This window comes from Sturnira hondurensis, unplaced genomic scaffold, assembly GCF_014824575.4.
Source record: "Sturnira hondurensis isolate 20B ecotype Veracruz unplaced genomic scaffold, ASM1482457v3 Scaffold0005329, whole genome shotgun sequence".
NCBI lineage: Eukaryota > Metazoa > Chordata > Mammalia > Chiroptera > Phyllostomidae > Sturnira > Sturnira hondurensis.
In genome coordinates, this window is record NW_028077960.1 from 4,454,352 (window position 1) to 4,477,623 (window position 23,272).

The following is a 23,272-nucleotide window of genomic DNA, read 5'->3' on the forward strand; positions in this document are numbered from 1 at the left end:
TGCCTCTAACCATCACCTCTTCACACTTCTGCCACATCAGCAAAATGATTCCCTTTGAGGACTTTTTCATTTGGGGAAACAAAAATAAAAGTTATTTGGGGTGATAGGGAGGGTGGGGTCAGGGGGCATGATGATTTTGGTCAAAAACATCATAAATCAGCCATCATGAAATGGGCAAACAAGATGAAAGAGTCTTAAAAAAAATTCACTGAAGCTGAACACAGCCTCTCATGACAATGCCAGCTGGTGCACTGATACAGAGGGTTCCTAGATCTCTCACCTAGCAGGGGAAGCCTGTACAACAAGGGGCCCACCCTCCAGAAGATGATTCTGGGGTTTTGGGGCGTGTCTCCTAGTATACACAGGCAGGAAGAGACCACCTGGGAGATATTCTTACAGTCATCTAGGTGACAGTATATGAAAGGTTGAATTAAGGATTGACCCCTGGAATTGGGAAGATGGTGATGTTAAGAGAAAATAAGGATTTGTAGTTATAAGACTCAATTTTAAAAAAGACTTAATCGGATCTTTCTTTTTTAACTGTTGTAATCTCAGTGCTTAGCACAGTGACTGACACATAATAGACAGTAAATAATGAATGAGTTAATTTGTGATTTATTCAGAAGGGTGGGAGGAAAAGATTAATGGATAAATGGATAAATCAATTAATGGATAAATCAATCAGAAGGGTGGGAGGAAAAGATTAATGGATAAATGGATAAATCAATAAATGGATAAATCAATCCAATGGATTAATGGATAAATCAGTAGATGGTGCTGTTACCAAACAGAGAAACAGTGCACCATGAGAGGAATGAAGAGTTGGTTCAGTTTTATATTTAAGCTTTGCGGTGCTTTTGAGACAGCTGAGCAGAGGTGTGTGCTTAGAGCTCCAGAAGTGCTGGCATGCAAAGTTGGGTTGGAGACTCATCAGCCTGTGTGGGAGTGGATGGCACTGTCCAGGGAGAGCATAAGGGAGGGGAAAAAGTTGGTTTGAGACTCTGGGGAACACCAGGCGAAGGAAGAAGGAAGAATGAGGAAGCATATTCAAGGAGTTAGAGGAAAAACCAAGAGACAGCAGTATTTCCTCAGCCAAAGGAGTTTAGTTTTTAAGGTCTGGGGTGTCTGATGTTGCTAAGAGTTCTCAGAAGGAGTGAGTGTTCACTAGAATATTCTATGACAGCAGGGGTTTTTCTCTGTTTCAATCACTGCTGTATCCCCAACACTTAGAACAATCGGGCACATAGCAAGTGCTCAGTAAATAACTGGTGAATGAATGAATGACTTGAAAAAGAACTATTGGATTTAGTCACTGAACCACAAGACCTTAGTTAAGGCATTTTCAGAGGAGCAGTGGAAGGATGCCCGATTATAGTAAACTGAGGAGTGGATAAGAAGACAGGAAGTGGCTACAAAGATAGGATTTAGGATAGCCATCTCCATTTAGGATAGCTATCATGTACTAAGCACTTTACATGTATTAATTTTTAATCTTACCAACAGCCCAGTAAGTAGGTACTACCATGATCCCCATTTTACAGATGAGGAAACTGTAGCTCAGAGAGGGAAAATTATATGCCCAGGATTTCACAGCTAGAACCAAGTGTTAAAACCAAGACTTTAGTCCAGATCTGTCTAACTTTGTCAACACCTAACTGATCAAGCTACATTTCCTCCAGAGTTTCTTTGTAAAAAGCAAGTGAGAGTGACTGAGAAAACATAGAGTTGAGACTTGCAAATATTTTAAAGCTGAAGGGAAAGAATCATCAGGGAGATTTCTGGTCAAGATGGTGACATAGGTAAACACAGTTTACCTCCTTGCACAACCACATCAAATTTACAAATAAAATATAGAACAACCATCACTCAGAACCATCAGAAATCGAGTTGAGTGGAAGTCTATAACACTGAATTAAAGAAACCACATCCATATGGACTGGTCAGGGAGACAGAGATGCAGAATGGGTGGGACCCACATCCACATGTGGTGAATAAAAAATTAGGAGGGATATATCAAGAGTGAGGAGTTCCAGCCCTATACCAGGCCCCCCATCCCAGGGTTCCATGTTGGAAAGGTAAGTCCTCATAACTTCTGGATGCGAAAACCAGTTGGGATTGAGTTAGTGGAAAAAACTTCTTGAGCCCCAAGAAGTTCTTCTAAAAGAACCCACAAACAGACTTATTCAGACTCACTCCCTCTGAGCTCCAGTGCTGGTATAGCAGCTTGAAAGGCACCAGTGGCATACAGGGAGGAACTGAAGTGTCTGACACATGGCAAGAGCTGAGGGACCGCTTTCTCCCAGACAGAAAAGTGGGTAAAGGCCATTGTCCCTTTTCTGAACCCTCTACCTACAGAGCCACAGAGCCAACAGGCAGGTACCGTACCTGAGACTCCATCAACCTGGCTAACACTGTCATGCCCTGGAGATTACCTGAGACTTTGTCCTGACCCACCCAAACTATTAACTGTGACTCTTCCATATGAATACTGGTCTTGGTTCATGCTTCGCAACTTTCTAAATCCTATCAAACAAGCAACAGTGGCCCCAGGTCCAGCATTAGCAGCAGCCAGCCTAGATTCACAGCTTGGCTTCACCTGGCAATCTCCAAGCCCATCTCATATTGGGCTTGCCATCTCATACTGCTTTATCATTCATGTAAGGTGGCCCCTGGGCAGAACACAGGTTGGGGCTGGCCTTGGCCTATACCACCCAAGAGATCCCAGAGCCTGTGCACCCAGTGGACAGCTACAGACAACATCAGAGCACCACCACCATGCCCCTGCACAGCTGTTCCTCCATGGAGGGCACAGGTTGGTGGTCTGTATTCACAGCCAGTCCTTGCAGCTGACTGGCCTGGGGAAATACCTCCCATTGACCTGCCAACAGCAATCAAGGCTCAACTACAAGAGGAGGGTGTACTCAGCCCACATGCAGGACTCACCTTGAGCACCCATCTTGAGTGGTAGGGGAGGCTGTGCCACACTGGATTCTACAGGACACCTACTACATTAGACTATGCTACCAGGACAGAGTCATAGCAGCTCTACCTAATACAAACAAATGAACAAACACAGGGAGGCTGCCAAATGAAGAGACAAAGGAACATGGCCTAAATGAAAGAACAGTTCAAAACTCTAGAAAAATAACTAAATGAAATAGAGATAAGCAATGTATCAGATGCAGAGTTCAAAACACTGGTTATAAGGATGCTCGAGTAACTTAGTGGGGACCTCAACAGCACAAAAAAGATCCAGTCAGAGTGATACACCTAACTGAAATAAAAGACAATTTACAGAGAAACAAAAATGGAGTTGTTGAAACCAAGAATAAAACCAGTGATTTGGAACATAAGGAAGCAAAAAACAAACAGTCAGAACAAGAAGAAAAAAGACTCCATAAAAACGAGGACAGCATAAGCAGCCTCTGCGACAACTTCAAACATTTGCATCATAGTGGGGCTAGAAGGAGAAGGGAAGAGCAAGAAGTTGGAAATCTATTTGAAAAATAGTGAAAGGAAACTTCCCTAATTTGGTGAAGGAAGTAGACATACAAGTCCAGGAAGCACAGAGAGTCCTAAACAAGCTGCACTGAAAGAAACCCACTCTAAGACACATAATTAAAATGCCCAAGGTTAAAGATAAAGAGAGAATCTTAAAAGCAGCAAGAGAAAAGCAGTTTAGTACCTACAGAGGACTTCCCATAAGACTTCCAACTTACATCTCAAAAGAAACTTTGCAGGCCAGAAGGGACTGGCAAGAAATATTCAAAGTCATGGAAAGCAGGGACCCACAGCCATAATGCTCTACCCAGCAAAGCTATCATTTAGAATCAAAGGGCAGATAAAGTGCTCCCCAGACATGAAAAAGCTAAAGGAGTTCATCATCACCAAACCATTATTATATGAAATGTTAAAGGTACTTATTTAAGAAAAAGATCAAAACTGTAAACAATAAAATAGAAATAAATACATATCAGCAATTGAATCTAAAAAACAAACTAAGCAAACAAGATCAGAGAGAGAATCATGGATATGAAGAGGGTTTTGAATGGTTGCCAGATGGGAAGGGGTTGTGGGGGAATGTGAAGAGGAGAGGGTATTAAGAAATACAAATAGGACAACTTCTGCCAAGATGGAGGCATAGGTGGAAACACTGTGCCTTCTCCCACAACCAAGTTTGGATACAACAAGTTTTGGAGAACTAAGACACACCCAGAGACCAGAAAACTGAATTATACAGAAGTCTGACAGCTACGAACCGTTCAACGGGGACGGTATCAGAGGCAGAGCCAGCAGCAGAGCAGGGTCGGGAAGGACAGACCTAGGAGCGCAGGCAGCCCGGACCTAGTCGGGGTGTGGGGCAGACTGACCAAGGTTGCACATTCACGCACAGTGAGATGGACCACGCAGGCCCCAGGGGGCGAACCCAGTGGTGGAGGGCTGACAGCGGTGGCACACTCGCGTGCAGTGGAGCGGGGTGCGTGGCCCTGGTGACGGTGGTGGCTGAGGTGCTGGTGGGGGTCTCGGAGGTGGGCACCAGAGGGAAGCCATTGTCCCTCTTTGACCCCGCCCCCACATACAATGTCACAACCCAGCGACTGAGTTGCCCTGCTCTGGTGAAAACCTAGGGCTCCGTTTCTGCTACTTAACAGGCACGAACAGCCCGAAAGATGGCGCAAGAAGAACTCAAAGTCCCAGAGCCAATAACTCTAAGCAACCAACAGATTGCCAGCCTCTCAGAAGCCCAATTTAAAACACTATTTATCAGGATGCTCACAGAATTGGTAGAGTACAGTCACAAATTAGAGGAACTTAGTCACAAATTAGAGGAACATATGAAGGCTAAACTAATTGAAATGAAGGGAGAGGTCCAGGAAACCAATAGCGATGGAAAGGAAAATGGGACTCAAATCAATGGAATGGACCAGAAGGAAGAACAAAACATCCCACCAGAAAATAGTAAAGAAACAAGAATTCAAAAAAATGAGGAGAGGCTTAGGAACCTCCAGGACATCTTTAAACGTTCCAACATCCGGATTATAGGGGTACCAGAAGGGGGAAAGAAACAGCCACNCCCTATCTATTTTCTACCTACCATCTATGCTATTTTCTGTGCCTTCTCCCCCCTTCTCCTCCTCCCACCCCCCTGTTTCTAACCCTCCATGTGTTCTTCATTTCTATGGTTCCACTCCTGATCTAGCTGTCCTCTTGGTTTGCTTTTGTTTTAGGTGTGGTTGTTAATAACTGTGTGTTTGCTGTCCTTTCACTGTTGGTATTTTTCATCATCTCTTTCTTATATAAGTCCCTTTAGCATTTTATATAATAAGGGCTTGGTGATGATGAAAAATACCAACAGTGAAAGGACAGCAAACACACAGTTATTAACAACCACACCTAAAACAAAAGCAAACCAAGAGGACAGCTAGATCAAGAGTGGAACCATAGAAATGAAGAACACATGGAGGGTTAGAAACGGGGGGGGTGGGAGGAAGAGAAGGGGGGAGAAGGCACGGAAAATAGCATAGATGGTAGGTAGAAAATAGATAGGGGGAGGGCGAGAATAGCGGGGGAAATATAGAATCTAAAGAAGTTGAGACACGTGGTTATAAACTAAGGTGGGGAGAAGGGTGGGGGAGGGAGTGTGCGGGTGGAGGGGAATGAAGGGGGGAATAGAACAACGGTAATGGTATAATCAATAAACTATATAAAAAAAAAAGACAAACCACAGATCACAGATGATATTCTAACCAAAGGGTACAAAAATGGAAAAAAATGTGTGCTATGAGATGTGAGCATATATTTCCTTTGTTTCTGAGCCAAATAAAATTGATTTAGCCCTCCAGAATTTTTGGAAACTAAATCAAAATAATGGAATTTTGTTTATCTGGAAAAAAAAAGAAATACAAATAGGTAGTTACAGAATAGCCATTGGGATGTAAAGTACAAAATAGGAAATGGAGTAGCCAAAGAACTTAACATGACCCATGGACATGAGTAATGGTGGGGGGATTGCCTGAAGAAGTAGGGGGTGTGTGTGGGGGTTGGAGAAGGGGGAGAAACTGGGACAACTGTATTAGCATAATCAATGAAATATAATTAAAAAAAAGAATCACCAGAAAAAAATAAATTGAAGACTTCGAAAGAAGAGAAAATGACTCATACAAGAGGGAGCCTGAGTAGAGATCCAGAGCATAGATGAAAGGGAACCCTTTCCACCGAAGGAGGAGGAGGAGGAGAAGGTGAAGACCAGGTGTATGTTGCAGATATTATTGCCAGGGAAGAGTGGGTAAGGTAGGGATGGGTGAGAGTTCTGAGTGTCTGCTGGGAGTAGGGGAGGTGGCAGTCAAGCTATAGACTTGAAGAAAGTGGTATTTTGTTAACAGCAAATGGCACCATATGTTGGACCTCTGTCCTTGAGTTTTGGTCTAAGAGAATTCAGAGGCAAGTCTCAAATGCAAGAAGTTTATTTAGAAAGTCACAGATGTACAAGAAGTGAGCCAGCTGGGCTGCATGGTTTCAGGAAAGAAGTTAGAGACAAAAGAAGGGCTCCTGGAACTTGGGAGAAAGAAACCAAAGTTCAGCACCTTGAAAGAAAAGAGGAGGAAAGGCTCAGGTGTGCTAGAGAGAGAGGAGGAAGGGGGGGGGGGGGCAGATGCTGGGTTCTTGTCTGAGGGGCTTTATTGTATTTTAATTTAATTTTAATTTTAATTATTTAACACCCTTATACCCTTGCCCCCTTGCAATCACCACAATGTTGTCTGTGTCCATGAGTCTTTTTTCCTTTTTGCTTGATCCTTCCACCCCTTAACCTCCCCTATGCATAGCTGTTACCATGCTCTCTATCTATGAGTTTATCTCTATTTTGCTTGTTCAGAGAAAGACAAATACCATATGATTTTACTTACATGTGGAATCTAATGAACAAACTGAAGGATTTTAAAGATGAGAATTTTAGGGGATGTCTCAGGGGAGGATCTCAGTAGAATATTCATAAGTTTTTCCAGGTGTGTCCTGTTAGGGTCATAGTCTCCACTGATTGGTTGGCACCAGGGCAGGGGGTCAGGTCAGCCATGGTGTTGCCCTGCCTGGTCTTTCTGCTTCTCTGGGCCTGGAGCTGAAACACAACTGAGGCCTGTATGTTATTTATAGCTTGACCAAACCTCTATTTCTGTAGACCTGAAGCTTTGTTCCTAAGAGTATTTGATGTGGGTCAGAACCTCATTATCCTAAGGTCTTAATTCTTAAGGGAGTGGTTGAGCAAAGGCTTATATGGGAATTTATAGGGCTGTTCTCTGGCCCCCTTGTTTTCCTATAATGGGGTCTACCACATGACTAGTGACATGCCAGGGGAGGGTCCAAAAGGTATGATCAGCAATATGAAGGATCAGGGGGTCTAAGCCACATGAACAGCCATGTGCTAGGGGAGGAAAGGTCACCCTGAGGGCATAGTTTCACCCCACAATTGTCTATTGCTGGGAACCCTGGTTTTCTGCCCTGGTGACCTTCTGTACCTGGCCTAACATTCCTACTCTGCTCATGCCTGTCGAACTGCCTGTCATATTAGTGTAAGTGTGAAAAAGCTGTTGCAGAGAGCAGAAAAAGTAGCAGTAGCCCAGACAGATTTCCAGGGCTGCCTCAAGGGCCCAGCCAAGATGAGAGACCATGATTGTATCAGTGACCCAGTCTAGCTGATAGATGATTTATAGGGTCAAGAGTTTTGTCCAATGGTTGCAACAGAAGATTAGAGAGATAGGTTGTTGAGAGCACTGGCTAGAAATCGAGGTGCTAGCCCACCACATCTAGGGCAGGAGGGAAGGGAGTGGCGGCAGGAGAGGATTGACAGCAGAGAGGAGTTGGAAGGGTCTAGGGCCAGCATCTGGAGACGGTTCACTGCCAGGACATTGGGGATAAAAGGGTCTCAGAATTCCATGTCCAGCGCCCTGTCTGTGATGAATAAAGCAAAATTATGTTGAAAAAGGAGACACAGGGAAGAAAACTAACAGTGGCTATCTCTTCAGAGAGGGGACAAAGAAGGGGTACCAAAAATAATTTATTGTTTTGTTGTAAACACTTTACTGTTTGATTTTTTTCAACCTTTTAAGTAATAAAAAAAATACAGACTTTTCAGTGAACCCTAAAAGAGCAAGTTCACATGAGAGCAGGGGGATGGGGGAGCGCAGAGGTGAGGAGGCAGTAGATGTCATCTGGTCCCACCCTTCCATTGTTCCCGTGGGAGGAAATGGGAGCCTGAAACTGGCTCAGCTTGGCACCAGCAGAACCAGAACTAGAACCATCCTTTCCTGATTTCCCAGCTCAGTGCTCTGTTTTCCGGGCTGCTTCCTGAGCATAAAGGCTTCAGAATTTCCTGCTATCCTCCCCACCCCTCCCCTCCAGCAGATTGTGAATAAGCCCATGAGATTGCTGGCTGGTGGGTTGCTTCCTGTCCTGTGCTTCCCACACCTCGATGTTTCTCTGTGTAGCGTGTGTGGGTGTGTGCAGAGGTGGCTGGCCTGTCCCCTGCCTATTTCCTGCTCTGTTTGGAGTAGCAAGTTGGAGGTGGAAAACTACAGTGCTGCTCTTTACATTCTTTGAAATGACCAGTGTCCTTCCATTTTGCTAGCTCTCACATCACCACCTCCCCCCAGCTTTTCTCCTCAGCTTGGTAAAGCAACAGCCCAAATCCAGATGAGTCACTGAGAACACTTAGGGCAGGGATTTTTTACCATGAGGTTGGTGGCAGGGGTGAAGGGATGAGCCCTTAAGTTAGGAGCATTGTTCTAGGGGGAAGAATCCATTCATTTTCATTAGATCTTCAAAAGAATTCCCCTAAAAGATTATGGATTAGAGAGCAGAGTACAGGTATGTTTCAGAAAAATAAGATATAACAGCAACAACAACAATTAGTTGTCTTCTTCCATTTAATAATTCAGATAAACCTGGTGTTTGTGCAGCCTCTCTTGTTACCCAGACATTGACCATAGCAGTTGCATACAGACTAGTTGTGATTTCTCCTCCGTTTGGTAGACTGAGGTTCAGAGGATTAACACTAAACTCGGGACTTTTGCCCTCTTTTGGATGGCTGCCTGGATAAATACACAGATGAAACACAGTGAAACTGAGGTCTGCGGTACATGGCAGAGTAGGGACAGGGAGGTAGAGGTGAAGGCACAGTGCGACAAGGGAAGTTCTTTTGTGGTTTCTTCACCCACCTTCCAGGTGAGCCTTCCTTGGTTTTAGTTGTAGGGACAGCTTGGGGAGCTTGGGGTGACCCTAGAGGTTCTGCTTTGGAAGAGGTCTCTGAAAGCCTGATTGTCCTGTGTTTACAGGGATGAGTTTTTAGGGTTTAGGGTGCAGTTGTGAATTGACCTGGCCCAGAGGAGCCTCAAATCCCCTTTTCCCTTCATGGTTTAGGCGGGTATTACAGTGAGGACACAGGCTTTTACTGAGAGAAGAAACAGTGGACCCTTATTGTTCCTGCTCAGCAGACCTGAGAGCTGAGTTGCAGCCAGGCAGTCATGTTCAGGAGTGGTGAGCATTCTTCCTGGAGATGGTTCAAGGCCCTTGGGTTCTTTCTGCCTAGAGATGGATGACATTCAGGATTCCAGTTTGGTTCTGAATTCTCTCTCCCTGCCTCCTGCCACACCATTCTGTCCCTGACTTTGTACTCTTGTAGGAAGTCATGGATGTTGTGCCCACAGGAATGCATGCCGGAAAGAACAGAGAGAAGGAGTTCATTGAGGTTCAGGCTTGGGACAGTACAATCACAACTACCCTGAAGGTCATGGAGAAGAACCAGCAGAAGGGTGGGAAGAGATAGCATTGACATTTTGGTGCTTTTTTTCCCTAGCATATATTGGGCTCTATAAAACTATATTAGCTCTAACTGGTGTGGCTCAGTGGATTGAGCACTGGCCTGCGAACCAAGGGGTTGCCAGTTCAATCCCCAGTCAGGATGCATGATGGAGTTGTGGGCCAGGTCTGCAGTTGTGGGCATGCGGGACACAACTAACTGATGTGTCTCTCACATGTTGATGTGTCTCTGCCTCTCTTTCTCTCTCCCCATCTCTCTCAAAATAAATAAATATTTTTAAAAGACTGTATCAGATAGTATGTTGGCTCAGATTGTTGGCTTCCCACTGTTGGGACAATTCTACCTTGGGTAGGGGACCTGTCTGGGAACAGGAGGGAAAGAGGCAGGATGGGCTGATGATCACATGCCTTTGCTGAGACACCAGCTGGATCAGCTCAGGCCTCCTGTGCATCGCAGGTTTCTGTCATCCTCTTCATCTGCTCACATTAGCTCTGGCCTTTTACAAGGTTGGAAAGCCTTATGCGGAGCCCTGAAGAGCAGTGCTATATCAAGTGTGAGTCTGCGGTGAGGTGAGAGGTGTACACACCAAAATGTAAAACTGTTCCCTTCCCTAAGACCTCACTATGGGAAAGAAAAAGTCAGAACTATACAATGTTTTATTCTGACATAATTGATTTACATTCTTGCATCATACAAGCTTCCTGTCCAGTGACCAACCAGTAAGTCCGTTTACAAATCTGCAGCTAATTCGCAGGCCACACTTTGAGTAGCAATGCTCTGGTGTTGCCTCTAGTTTCAAAACAGTTGCTGAGGTCTTGGAATTATGTGCTTGGACTGTACCAAGCCAGAAATAATAGAAGCCCCAGTTACAAGAGGCTGGTGCCAGATCATTCGTACATGGTCAGGGCTGGTTTACTGGGGAGAGAAGGGAACACAACCTAAATGAAGAAGTTGAATAGGTGACTAGGTAGCGCATGTGCCAAAGGCACATACCTGTCCTCCCTTCCTTCTTGCCGCAGGCACATAAGCTGAAGGGACTAGAGCTAGGGACCCTCCTGTAGGGCTTTGGTTTTGCCTGTTGCCTCTGGTGACAGGTCAGCCACACTAAGTTTACACTGTCTTGCAGGAAAACAGCGTGCATTGGAGAAGCATTCATTGGCTATCCTCGTGGTCACCCCTGGATGTGAACAGCTTCCCTCTTTGGAGTCCCTGGAGAACTGTAAGTGTCACTCTGCTCCCATTCTGGAAGAGCAAGCACTCGTCTGGGCCTGTAGCTCTGGGTGGCCTGGCCTAAGTTGGTAGGCCTACAGCCCTCTGTGACTGCGGGGACCAAGGGCCACCAAGTGCCAAGAGCCACAGAAGGTGAGTTTTTCCTATGGGCTCTGAGCAGTGTCTGCACGCTGACTGTGGACTGCCACACTGGCTGTTCAGTGAGTCCCTCAAGACACCTGCCTTCTGGACTGAGCATAATTCTGTCACCATTTTAGGAATGTGTATACACTTGGCTGATTTTCTCTAAGAGATCCTACACAGGGAAGAGGAGTTTTGGGTCATTTGAACTGAGATGAGGTCAAGTCCTGTGACTGCCTCCCACCTTCCCTGATCAGCATTTGGGGACTTCTCACTCTCCAAAGTCAAATTCAATTCTTGACTTCGTCCTCACGTTCCTGGACAGGGTAGCTGAGGCCTGGGGACAGAGGGAAAGGAGGGCGGCTACAAAGGCTTTGGGAATGTTGGAACCTGGACTCACCCCTCCAAGCATCGCTCTTCCCTTTGCCAATAGGAGACTTCATACTTCCCACTAAAGGCTGTTGGGAGCTCATACTTCTTGGAGGGAAAACTGACCCACAGGATGAGTAGTGGTTCACAGAGGCCTCTGCTCCAGCTGATCCTCATCATGCGTCACCTCCTCAGGCCTGCAGGGACCCTAGGTGACCACCCTCCTGCTCTGGCCCCAGGCCTGGCCAGCCTGCAGCTGCACTGATCTGGGGATGTGTCCTCTATGAAAGAAAAACAAATGTGATCTTGATGTTGTTTTTTAATCCAAGGATTTATACAGAATATGGGGTCTGCACCTTGAGAGTAGAAATCCTTAACCACCTGGAGTCATTTCTGTCATTCCAGATACCCTGACCATAAACAATGAGCAGAGCTTCCTCCTGTCTGAGACTGTCTGGGGAGCTCTCCGAGGTAATGAGGTGGGGCTGAGGGCTGGTGCTGGGGGAGAGACGGAGGGATGATGCCAGACGGCTGGCGTCGGTGGGGTGGGGGACGTGACTGGAGGCTCAGAGAATACCCGCATTGGAGGGATTTTCTCTGTGGAGAGCAAGTAGAATGTTTCCCCATGCCCCTGAAGGGGTGTTCTCACAGCTTTCCTGGAGGTTGACAGGTTTCACCCGTGCACCTGAGCCGGCGCTCTGGCGCAGCAGTGGGAGACCCTGCAGGCTGCCACTCCGGGGCCAGCGGGGACAGGGAGCTGGGGAGAGGGATGGCTCTGCCACAAACACTGCCTGTTCAGTGCTCACTGAAAATACACGGTTGGCCCGGTTCTTTAAAGAGGAGAACTGTATCAAAGAAATACATAAATGTCAACAACAAAAAAGAGGTAAATAGTAGTAAAATATGTAGGATTATACTATATGGGGAGAAAATTGGGGCTTTCTTAGCCAACAGGTGACAGGCCCATGCCCTTCCTCTCAGTTTACTGAGAAGGGATTTGGTCCCTAGATACAGACTCAGCCACATGCCTGTACTACTTTTGGTAAAACATCCGCTGGTAAAGGATGGGGGACATTCTCAGTTCCACCTTGGTTTGGTTTGTCTTCATTCCCCTGCCCCTCCTCTCCCCTCTCCTATGTTTTGGAGAAATAGCATGCCTACTCCCCTTTCTGCCCTCTCATACCTTTTGTGCAAGTGCTAATGATCAGTTGGGTTGGGTGAGGTAAAATCGGACTCCGGAATGCCGGCTGTCAGAGTCAGAGTAGGAAAAAACCAAAACTCTCCTGGCAGTTTGCCTCGAATTGGGTGCTGAGTGACTACGGGGTCTTTCATTTTGAGAATCCGAGGCTCTGGGATTCCTCTGTGGGGCTTCTACTAGGTTTTCAGATGTGAGGCTTCCTAACGTACAGTGCTCGGGAGCCCACGTGCCTGCCTCGGACCTAGTCGGGATCTAGGAGTCTGTGCCCTACAGACTGGGACAGTCCCGGGCAGCAGCCGCCTGCTCCACTTCAGATCCACACGATTGGGTTTCTTCTCAAAATCTGAAGAGGAAAAGGGGGGGTGATTCTTTGTCTTCTAGTCCACCTGTTGACCCAGGCACCTTGGAAACTCAAGCTTATGATCTCTTTTTCACAGTTCAGTCTGGGAGAAGTGCTGGGCAGCACACCGGGGATTCTTCTCAGCTCCCTTAGCTCTGATGAGTATTATCCTTAAAAAGCCTAAACTCCTTGCAGGCTGTCGGTCCCGGCATCTGTCCTTCAAGCACGCGTCTTAATGTTCTTTTGAGTTCAGGCCTTTGGAAACGTGGGCTAGAGGTGTGTGGGTTTTGAGGGTTAATGTGTTCCTAGAAGGGATGCTAAAACCCCTTACACTGATTTTCTCCCAAAATAAAATAGAGTGAAAATTGATACCAGCTTCCTAAGATCCTCTGTCATAGTGTCTCGACCCATCAAGCCTGCGTTACACCCACGTTCACTGGGTACCCAGGCACTGTCCTCTGTCACACTGGGCACCTCCCAGGTGGGCGCATCTTCCCACCTCCCTAAGTCTTCATTCCGCCTCTCTTCTCTCCTGTAGGTCTGGAGACTTTTAGTCAGCTTGTTTGGAGATCTCCTGAGGGCACGGTGAGTGTGGGGCCTCAATAAACAGCTCCTTTTAAATCTCGGGTTTGCTTCCAGTGTCCAGAGTTCTGGAAATATCTTATTTTGCTTTCAGACCAAGTCCTAGTGGCTTGAGATGGCCTCAACGATAGTATATAGGTAGACATGGGTGGAGACTGGTCTTGTACACTTGGCCTGTTTAGAATCACTGTGGTTCAGTTCCCGAGTCATTATTTATTAATACCCTTGAGACCACACTTCTTTGAAGAAAACAACATCTTATCAGTCAGTGAAAATGCAGACTCTGTAGGCTGAGTGGCGTGTGGGGTGACTGTATTTGGTAGCCTGGGACAGATGCTGTCTGGATGGGTTCCTGCTTGTGGTCACTGGAGTAGAGGTTTGAAACGGCGTTTGGAGAGGTGGTTTCCCTGCCAGACAGTCACAGAGTGGCTTTTCAGGGATCTCAGGAGACTTTTTTTTTCTTCCCACCCCACCCTCACGGTAAGTTTCCTTTGAATCCTAACAAGTTTGATGTTTGGTCCACACAGTTCTTCATCAACGAGACGGAGATTGAGGACTTTCCCCGCTTCCCTCACCGGGGGTTGCTGTTGGATACATCTCGGCATTACCTCCCACTGCCTACCATCCTGGACACTCTGGTACCCAGGCCTTAAAGCCTTCTTTGGGGTAACGGGGCAAGGGATATCCCAGGTGCCATATTCCTAAAGAGTTACAGAGAGAATATAAGTAACTTTATGAGCTCCTAGGAAAAATGGAAAGGATGATCCACTCAGAAAAAAATAACAAGAGTGACTTATGGTTTAAATCCACTCTCCTGGCAACTATGGACCAATGTCCAGGCTGTCTCCAAGGATGTAGAAGGTGGTTTTGGGTTTTGGCATCTTTGACCAGTGGAGCTAACTTTAGCATAGTCAGGACAAGGTTGCAGGGAGATGTTCCAAAGCCTTAACTGGGCTCATTCCTGACCAGCTTGGTTGAGTCTGATGGGTGGTCTTGTGTAGTGGCTGCTGATCCAGCTTGACTGTCTGCCTTTTCCTTTGCTCCTCTGGTAGAACCAAAGGAATGGGGACATCCGTCAGTCGTGGCTTCTGAGATTTATGGGTTATGGGGCTACTAAATTCACAACAGACCTCACAATTTGGACAAATGCTAGTCAGATTACCCAAAACAAATGGCAGGAGGAAGTGTTAGTTTTCAGGGTGTTTGGGGGCTTTTGGAAGACTCCAGGGCACCGTATAGCTGCAACTCGGTGTGGCTACAGCTCATCTCACAGAGGACACTGCTTAGTCGTCAGCCACCTTTGATATGCCTGGGGGGGAGAAGGGACATGCTGATGAGAAGGTTTGATAGAACCTAGGCACTTACAGGAGGCTGGGGCCGACTCAGGGGGCGTGGGGCAGCCTGAAAGTCCGCCCGGCTTCCCAGGTGTGAGGCTGTACAGGAAAGTCCGTGATGAGTTTACCGTGTATGCTCTGACTTACAGGACGTCATGGCCTACAATAAATTCAATGTGTTCCACTGGCATCTGGTTGATGACCCTTCCTTCCCGTATGAAAGTTTCACTTTTCCAGAGCTCGCCAAAGAGGTATGTCTTGATTTCACCTTGACCAAGCTAATAGGATGGTGTCTGAGCCTAGCTGTGGCGCTGCTGGAGAGCAGGGCACCAGCTGTCCTCCTATCCAGCCAGTTTTAGGGACAAACTGGCTCAGGAAGGGAACTGTATTTGGAGTTAGGAGACCTGGGTTCAAAGGTCACTGGAGATCCTTTTTCCTGGTCTCAGTTACTTTTCATTTGTTTGTTTATTTTCTGTCAGGCGGGTATAATACCCCCTCTGTTCATCTCACTGGCGTTGTGACATGGAGACAAAACAATAGATATGATAGCTTGTAGGAAATGTGAACAAGTTCCATAAGGACAGCCCTTGGTACCAAAGGACTGTGGGTAGATTTTCTGATATTCAGGGAGTCTTGGAGGCATTTTTAGTATCTTCTAATCTGCTAGCCTTCAGGAAATGAGATCCTTAAGGGTATGTGTGTGTGTGTGCCTTTCAGGGGTCCTACAACCGTGCCACCCACATCTACACAGCACAGGATGTGAAGACGGTGATTGAATATGCGCGGCTTCGGGGTATCCGTGTGTTGGCAGAATTTGACACTCCCGGCCACACTCTGTCCTGGGGAAGAGGTAAGAATAATGTCGGGGGTTGGAGGAAATCCACTGCTCCTCCTCTCCTTAGGGCTTTAGGACATTAGCACTTGGGTGTAGCGTGCGCTGCCCTCTGTCACTGGAAGAATATTTTCCATCAGCTTCTTCGACCTGGGAATTTAGATAGGCAGAACTTATTTGGGCAAAGGAGGCCACTTCTTACTGTTAAAATATGGACAAATTCTTCTCAGAGGTCCTTGTCTTTTTTCTGTTAAAATTACATTTTATTGGTTATACAGTTGTCCCAATTTTTCCTCCCCGCTCTGCCCCTCTCCATCCAGCACCCCCTACTCCCCCAGGCAGTTCCCACACCATTTTTCATATCCATGGGTCATGCTTAATGATGCCCTTGCAGGTTGTCACACCCTTGAGTGAAAGATTTTGCCAGTTTGGCTGAACTGGCTCTGCTTTTCTGTCCAAAGGCAGTATGAGAGCAGCCTTTGGGAGCGTGGGTGACCCCTGCTGGAAGCAGCATGTCAAGGCAAGAGTGTGTGTGCTGACAGTTGTCTGGCTATAAACTCACCCTTGACTGTGATTGTGGATATATTTGTATGTCTTTGGTTTTTTTTTTCAGATTTTATTTACTTATTTATTTATTTGAGGGGAAGCAAAGAAGAAAGAGAGGGAGAGAAATATTTGTGTGCTAAAGAAACGTGGATCGGTTGTCTCCCACATGCCCCCATTCAGGGGCCTGGCCCACAGCTCAGGCATGTGCCCTGATCAGGAATTGAAGCCCCGATCTTTCAGTTCTTAGGATGGTGTCCAACCCACTGAGCCACACCAGTCAGGGCTATTTGTAGTTCTTTGACTGACTAAACACTCCTGATTACCAGTGTCTTTGGGTCCCTGAGTGCCTCTGCCTGTGTGAGTGTGGTGTTTACGAATGTGATTGTGTGAGGCAGGGCTGTCAGCCTCACTTTCCCTGGGGCCACATCAGCCTCGCGGTTGCCTGCAAAGGGCGGAGATGATTTTAAGACTGTATAAATGTAACTGCTCCTTAACAGTGAAGGAGTGGAAATTACATTCGGCCCTTTGAAGGCAACTGTGAGGCTGATGTGGCCCCCAGTGAAAATGAGTTTGATACCCCTGTCTTAGGGTGACTTAATGTCCTTATGTATATGACTGTGCATAGGGGTCTATGTATTTGTGATACTTGTGTGGGTTCTCTACTGGCTTAGGTGTCTCTGGATTATTGACTCCTTGTTACTCTGGGTCTCAACCCTCTGGCACCTTTGGACCAGTGAATCCCATTCTCAACAGTACCTATGAGTTCATGAACACATTTTTCTTGGAGGTCAGTTCTGTCTTCCCGGATTTTTATCTTCACCTTGGAGGAGATGAAGTTGACTTCAGCTGCTGGTATGAGCCTTTGATCTTCACCTTTGATCTCCCCACCCCGGCCTCATGAACTGCTTGCTCAGAATAGAGCTTGGCCCCTGACAGGCCCCCTGTATCAGGTGTTTCTCAGGGAGTAACCCTGGATACAGCACTGTCTCTCAATCCAGATGGCTCAGGACTTGGGCCTTTCCTCTCTCCAGCTATAGAGAGGTCCTGCCTGATTTTGGCAAGGCTGTGAATGTGAAAACCCCCTTCCTCTTAAGGAGATTTCCCATAAATATCCTTGAGATTTCCCACAGAAATATTGACAATTCTGTGCCTAGAGCTGGTTTTCCCATAAATATCTCATGGGAAATACAAGGATATTTATGGGAAAACCAGCTCTAGGCACAGAATTGTCTTGTTAAAATCCAGAAGAGGGAAAAATAATCCATGCTTTTGAAGATTTAAAACAGCCTAATGAAGAGTCAAGACACAGAGGAACTTGAGACTGATAGATGGCAGTGTCTGGTTAGTGTTAAACTGTGAGTCCCAAATCCTCAGATCTCCTGAGCTCACAAGAGGTTGAGGGGCTTCTTTGAGAAATGGGCACTAGAACTGGATCTGGGAGAGCAGTTTGGCTTTTTCAAGACGTAGAAGAGGGGATGCACATTCCAGGAGAAAATGGGATCAAAATGCAGACTTGTGGGGCAAGGGAGTGCCCGCAACACTCGTATCCAACTGAACAGAGAGTAAACATTAAGGGAGAGACAGAATATGCCTGGGCAGGGGCTACAATGTGCAGAGCCCCAGGCCATAACCCGGAGAAGTCAGTGTGTGTTCTCTCTGAGAGTTTGAACTTAAAGCTCTTCAGGGCCAGGCTCGGACTTCCCCAGCCTATGCCAGTGGCCCCTTTATACAGTTTGTTTGTCCACACCTTCGTATTTGCAGCCTCTGACATCCTCAGCTGATTGTTATTTCAGGTGAAAAGGGAAGTTGTGGGGAGCCAGTTGACTAATCCCCAAACTTTGGCCTTTTAGAATGTTGAAAGAATTAATCTTTGTTTTCTCTTGGGATTTAGGAAGTCCAACCCAGACATCCAGGCCTTTATGAAGAAGAAAGGCTTCGGCAATAACTTCAAACAGCTGGAGTCCTTCTACATCCAGACGTGAGGAAGGGAGGAGGGTGGGCAGGGTCCCTTGGGTCACCTCCTGTGGGGGACCGTACTACTTGACCACTCTCTGAGCCCCTTAAAAAAAGTCCTCGTCCTCTGTTTTCAGGTCTGGAGTGGTCAGTTCCAAATGGGGGAAGACACTGCCTACTCAGGAGTGGGCCCCTAGCTAGGCTCAACCCCTAGAGCCCTGGCACTGACAGCCCACAGCCTGAGCTGAGCAGATGCTCTCTTTACTCTCCAGGCTGCTCGACATCGTCTCTGCCTATGGCAAGGGCTACGTGGTGTGGCAGGAGGTGTTTGATAACAAAGTAAAGGTGAGCCAGAGGCAGAGAGAAGGGGCCACCTTCAGTGCCTCCCTCTGGGCTCCCAGCCCCAACCTGCCTCTGCACAAACTGACCCTCCCGATTTGGGTTAGGCTGTAACGTTCAGAGCACTTGGAGGTCGCAGAGGTCTGGGTGTGGGTTTTGGAGCCTCTGTCTGTCTTCCCTCACTGCAGATTGATCAAAGTGTTTCTGCTGCTAAGTTACTTGGGATTCCTGAAACTGGCATAGTGGGTTGGGTATTCTTTTCTGAGTAATAGACTAGGGTCTTGCAGGTCCACAAAAGCAGGTTTCCTCCTTCTTCATTGCTGATCAGCAAGATCCCAGCCTCCTGCCACATGCAGGGCTCTGCGGGAACCTTGTCCCATCCTCAGAAACATCTGGAGACTCTTGACATGGTAGCTTCTGATGAGTCTCCCAGGCCCCACTGCTTGTCTTCCTTAGCTCACAGCCAGTGTTACCATCTCAGTGTGGAGAAAAACAGGGATGAAATAGCAGGGAGCTCTCCTGCAGCCTGTGGAATCCTTGACCTCCACTCTGGGCTAGGAGCTCCATGGTCAGGAGCTGCTGGAGAGGAGAAGGGTCCACATACCCGGGCCTGCTGGTGTGCATAAGAATGTGGCCCAGGAATCTCCTCGGCTATGTGTCATTCTACCATTTGACCTTTGTGACAGGTTCGACCAGACACAATCATCCAGGTGTGGCGAGTAGAGGTACCAGTAAGCTATCTGAAGGAGCTGGCGCTGATCACCCAGGCCGGTTTCCGGGCCCTGCTCTCTGCCCCCTGGTACCTGAACCGAATAAGTTATGGTCCTGACTGGGAGGACTTTTACATGGTGGATCCCCTGTCATTTGAAGGTAAAAGCAGGGCACTCTCCTCACTGACCAGAGAAGTCTGGGCCGGGGCACAGTGGGGAGGTGGAGGGTCTGGGCTGGTATTTCAGGTTGGGAGATGAAACAGTCTGTCTGAGGAGAAGGTGGCAGCAGGGAAACCCTAGAGTGGTCTGCCACTGCTGTTCTCCCATAGGTAGCCCTGAGCAGAAGGCTCTGGTGATTGGTGGAGAGGCCTGTATGTGGGGAGAGTATGTGGACAGCACAAACCTGGTCCCCAGGCTCTGGTAAGGGTTATCTGAGGACATGGAGGGTTGGGTCTGTGGGCATGTGGTCTCCCTTATAGACTAGTCCCTTCCTCTGAGGCCTCAGAGAAAAGGGGCGTTGCAGTGATCCTTCTGTTTGTATGCAAGACCCACTGCTCGCCTGGCTTGCATTTCTGCTTCTCCAACAACCTGTTAGGTTATGTAGAGTAGAGGTAGCGTGGTGAGGCCTGAGAGACCAGGTGACTTGCTCAAGATCCAACCTGGAGACCACGATTCTTAAGTAGTGAGACTTCCCTAGACTCTCTCCTTAGCAGCCTCACCAAGCCTGAGGCGTGTGGAGTTGACATTTTCACCCCCACCACTGCCACCAGTCAGTAATAATTCAGGATGTCTTTAAGACTTAGTATGGTTGCCACGTGTATGGGAGAGAAGACTGGGATCACTATCCACATTTAATGAAATCCGAGCTGAGCTTTGAGGTCCCTGGGGGCCCTTCAGTCAGGCTATTGCTCTGAACAAGGTGTTGGTCACATCCCTTGGCCCTGAGCCTAAACAAGAGCCAGTAGCCTGTGGGTGTCCCACCCCTTTGCAGGAACTCCAGGGTCCAACTGGTGCATGCCCTCTTTCCTCCAGGCCCAGAGCAGGGGCTATTGCTGAGAGGCTGTGGAGCAACAAGGTGGTGACTGACCCAGACTTTGCGTTTAAACGTTTGGCACACTTCCGCTGTGAGCTGCTGAGGTAAGCAGGTTGTGGCGCCTCACTAAGTAGGTGGGAAGGAGATGGGAAGGTCAGGGGATTGGGACTCCTTACTGGTGGGGAAAGAACGCTCAGTGATAGCTAACACAGAGGCCCACTATGCAGTAAGCACTGTGCTCAGCCCTTTATAGGCATTATTGTTTTGAACTTTAACCACAGCTCCATATAGCATTAGATATAGTTTTATCCCTCTTTTAGAGAGAGGCATCTGAGGCACAGAGAAGTTAAGTAACTTGCTGAAAGTCACTTAGAGGCAGGGTTTGAACCAAGCCAACTTTATACTCAGCTATGTTTTTATGGGCTCTCGTAACTATATAAGATGGTCATTATCCTGATTGATCATCAACTGAGTCTGAGGACCTGAAGGATACAGTGTTGTGCAGAGCAGAGCCCCAGGCTGAGAGCCAAGCATGGTGGGATTCCCTTGCATCTCTAAGCAAATTGCTTATTTGGATAATGAAGGAGGCATGCCTAGAGGTGAGGCTGAGACCTAAGACAGATTTTCGTGCTCGTGGGGATTGGCAGCACCTAAGTCCCTCACCACCACCACACTCATGGCATTGCAGAGTGGTGGTGGCGGGAGGGGGGGGGGCAGGGCGGGGAGCTCACTGTGCCAAGAGTACAGGGTACCCCTCAGGCATCTCCCTCTTTTCTAAAGGAACTGAGTATCTGGGACTAGGGTATGGAGACAGGCAGGTTAGAAATAGGGAGGTGCTCCCCAAAGTTCCTGGATGTTCCTGTGTAAGAATTTTACATGGAGCACGTGTTCAGAATGCGAGATTCTTGCCAACTCTTGGCTCCACGCCAAGTGAGAATCTCTGGAAGTGAGTTCTGAGTAAATTGGTGTACAGGGACAGCTTGCCCCCGCTGAAATGGGGGAACGAAGGGAAGGCTGTTGGTTGTGGCGGAGGCGTTACTAGGGCCTAAGTCTGACCCCCATCTGAGTGGCACTTCTCACCCTGTTTCCACACATTTTCTTGCAGGCGAGGTGTCCAGGCCCAGCCCATCAGTGTAGGCTACTGTGAGCAGGAGTTTGAACGGACCTGATGGAGCAGTGCTGGCACCCAGGAGGGTGCTGGCCCTGGAAGAGTGGTGGCGGGGCTGGGCTCCCACTGCATCCCAGCTGGGGGTTGCAGCCCTTGCCCACGTGCCACTGTGCCTGAGAGAAGGGGACCGCTGCTGGTGTCCAATAAAGTGATGTGGCATTTTTCTACAATGACCATGGATTACCTGGGTTAAAAAAAAGTGAGTGTCCCTGGGGTAGGGGAGCTGCCAGGACTGGCCTTCTGCTCCTGAGAGAGGTGAGGCTCAGTGTCAGCCCCTGGAGGGATCTTGTAAGTTGAGGGCTGAGAGGCCTTTATGCTGTCCTGTCCCTTCCAGCCTCACACGTAGTCCAGATGCATACCCCCACCTTGTAGTCACTTCCCTCCAAGTGGGGATGTCACTTAGACCTTCCAGGCTTTTATATATGGGAGAAGATACCTGGATTCAAAGAAGTCCTAGGCAGTGGCAGGAGCTCCAGACCTAGCCTCGTCTGGAACACCCACTCCCCTGTGCATGTTCACATTTCCTCCCCAGAGAAGGGCTTTCCTTCTGCTTTGGGTTACTTGTTACTTCAGTTTCATGCAACCGTTATTTAAATGTTATAGGACACATATTATGATCTTGGCACTGTGATGGATGTTGAATATGAAGGACTTGGTCCCAAGAGGCCCTGGTCAGCTCCCCAAAAAGCCAGCAACTTCCATCTTCCCACACACGTTTGCCCAGTGACATCATTTCAGAGAATCGATGGCACAGCGGAGACCATGGGAAGACAGCCCTGGGCGTCTAGGAGGTGGGTGTGTGACCCTGGAAGAGAGCCTTTGAAGGAGTGACTGGTTTTTTTCCCTAGGAGGAAGTGGCTCATGGTGGACCCAGGCTGCCCCCTGGTGGGTTTGTGTTCAGAGGTGACAGTACAGCCCATGCTCCTGCAATCGTGGGCAGCATCTGTTTACATGAGGGTTTCTTTCACTATTATTTAGGTTCTTTGTCCTGGTCCTGGGACAGAAAGACAATGGAGAGGTCCTTGGGCATTTCTTTCAGAAAGTCCAGGCTTGTGGACTCAGAAACGTGCAGAAGGCAGGCCTGAGAAAGGATCTAAGTAAAATTTGGCCCTTAAACAGCATCCTTCAGTCCCTCTGTCACTCTCCTTTGAGGACCTGGCTGGAGGTACACCAGCCTGCCTTCTTGCACTGTTTCTGTAAGGACAGCCTGGGCTCCTTCTACCTACAGAGCCCTTTTGGGGATGGGGTTTCCACGTGGCCCAGGGGAACCATGCCCAGGGCTCTGGCCTAGAGAGACACCACCTGCACCCACCAAAGGAGCCCCTTGCCTCCATCACCCAGAGAATCTGTGGGATTGTTGCAGGCAAGGGCCCTGCAGGAGTGCCGCTGTACCTCGGTTTGCCCCTGCATCCTTGCTCATAACTGTCGCATTGCTGCTGTTTGTGGTAATGGTAAATGAAAAGATCAGCCATGAAGTCGTGTCAAGTCAATGAAGGAACCAGCCATAAAATCGTTTGTGTTGAAGTAGTAGGTTCTATGGTTTCTTATTCCTGTTGTAAATATTTTGCTTAATGTTATTATTTTTATAATTAAAAAACACTCAGTGTGGCCCAATCAAGCACTTCAGTGGTGGGATGTGCTGTTTCCAGCCTTCACCTCTGCTCCTATGAGCCCAGAGATCATCAGAGCTCAAACTGCTGACCACAG

General features: G+C 47.8%; 1 protein-coding gene across 1 annotated transcript in view; it reads left to right on the top strand.

Annotated features, from left to right (window-relative positions):
* The window catches only part of HEXA (hexosaminidase subunit alpha), a 35,402-nt gene extending 12,387 nt beyond the window's left edge, over window positions 1-23,015 (top strand). Inside the window, exons 2-14 of the mRNA XM_037047102.1 lie at window positions 10,938-11,030; window positions 11,936-12,001; window positions 13,607-13,653; window positions 14,178-14,288; window positions 15,134-15,235; window positions 15,702-15,834; window positions 17,034-17,214; window positions 18,254-18,340; window positions 18,588-18,660; window positions 19,341-19,524; window positions 19,694-19,784; window positions 20,397-20,501; window positions 21,503-23,015. Coding sequence (XP_036902997.1) covers window positions 10,938-11,030; window positions 11,936-12,001; window positions 13,607-13,653; window positions 14,178-14,288; window positions 15,134-15,235; window positions 15,702-15,834; window positions 17,034-17,214; window positions 18,254-18,340; window positions 18,588-18,660; window positions 19,341-19,524; window positions 19,694-19,784; window positions 20,397-20,501; window positions 21,503-21,566 — 1,337 coding nt within the window. The 3' untranslated portion in view covers window positions 21,567-23,015. The remainder of the gene's footprint in view (window positions 1-10,937; window positions 11,031-11,935; window positions 12,002-13,606; window positions 13,654-14,177; window positions 14,289-15,133; window positions 15,236-15,701; window positions 15,835-17,033; window positions 17,215-18,253; window positions 18,341-18,587; window positions 18,661-19,340; window positions 19,525-19,693; window positions 19,785-20,396; window positions 20,502-21,502) is intronic.
* Window positions 23,016-23,272: the final 257 nt, after the last annotated feature.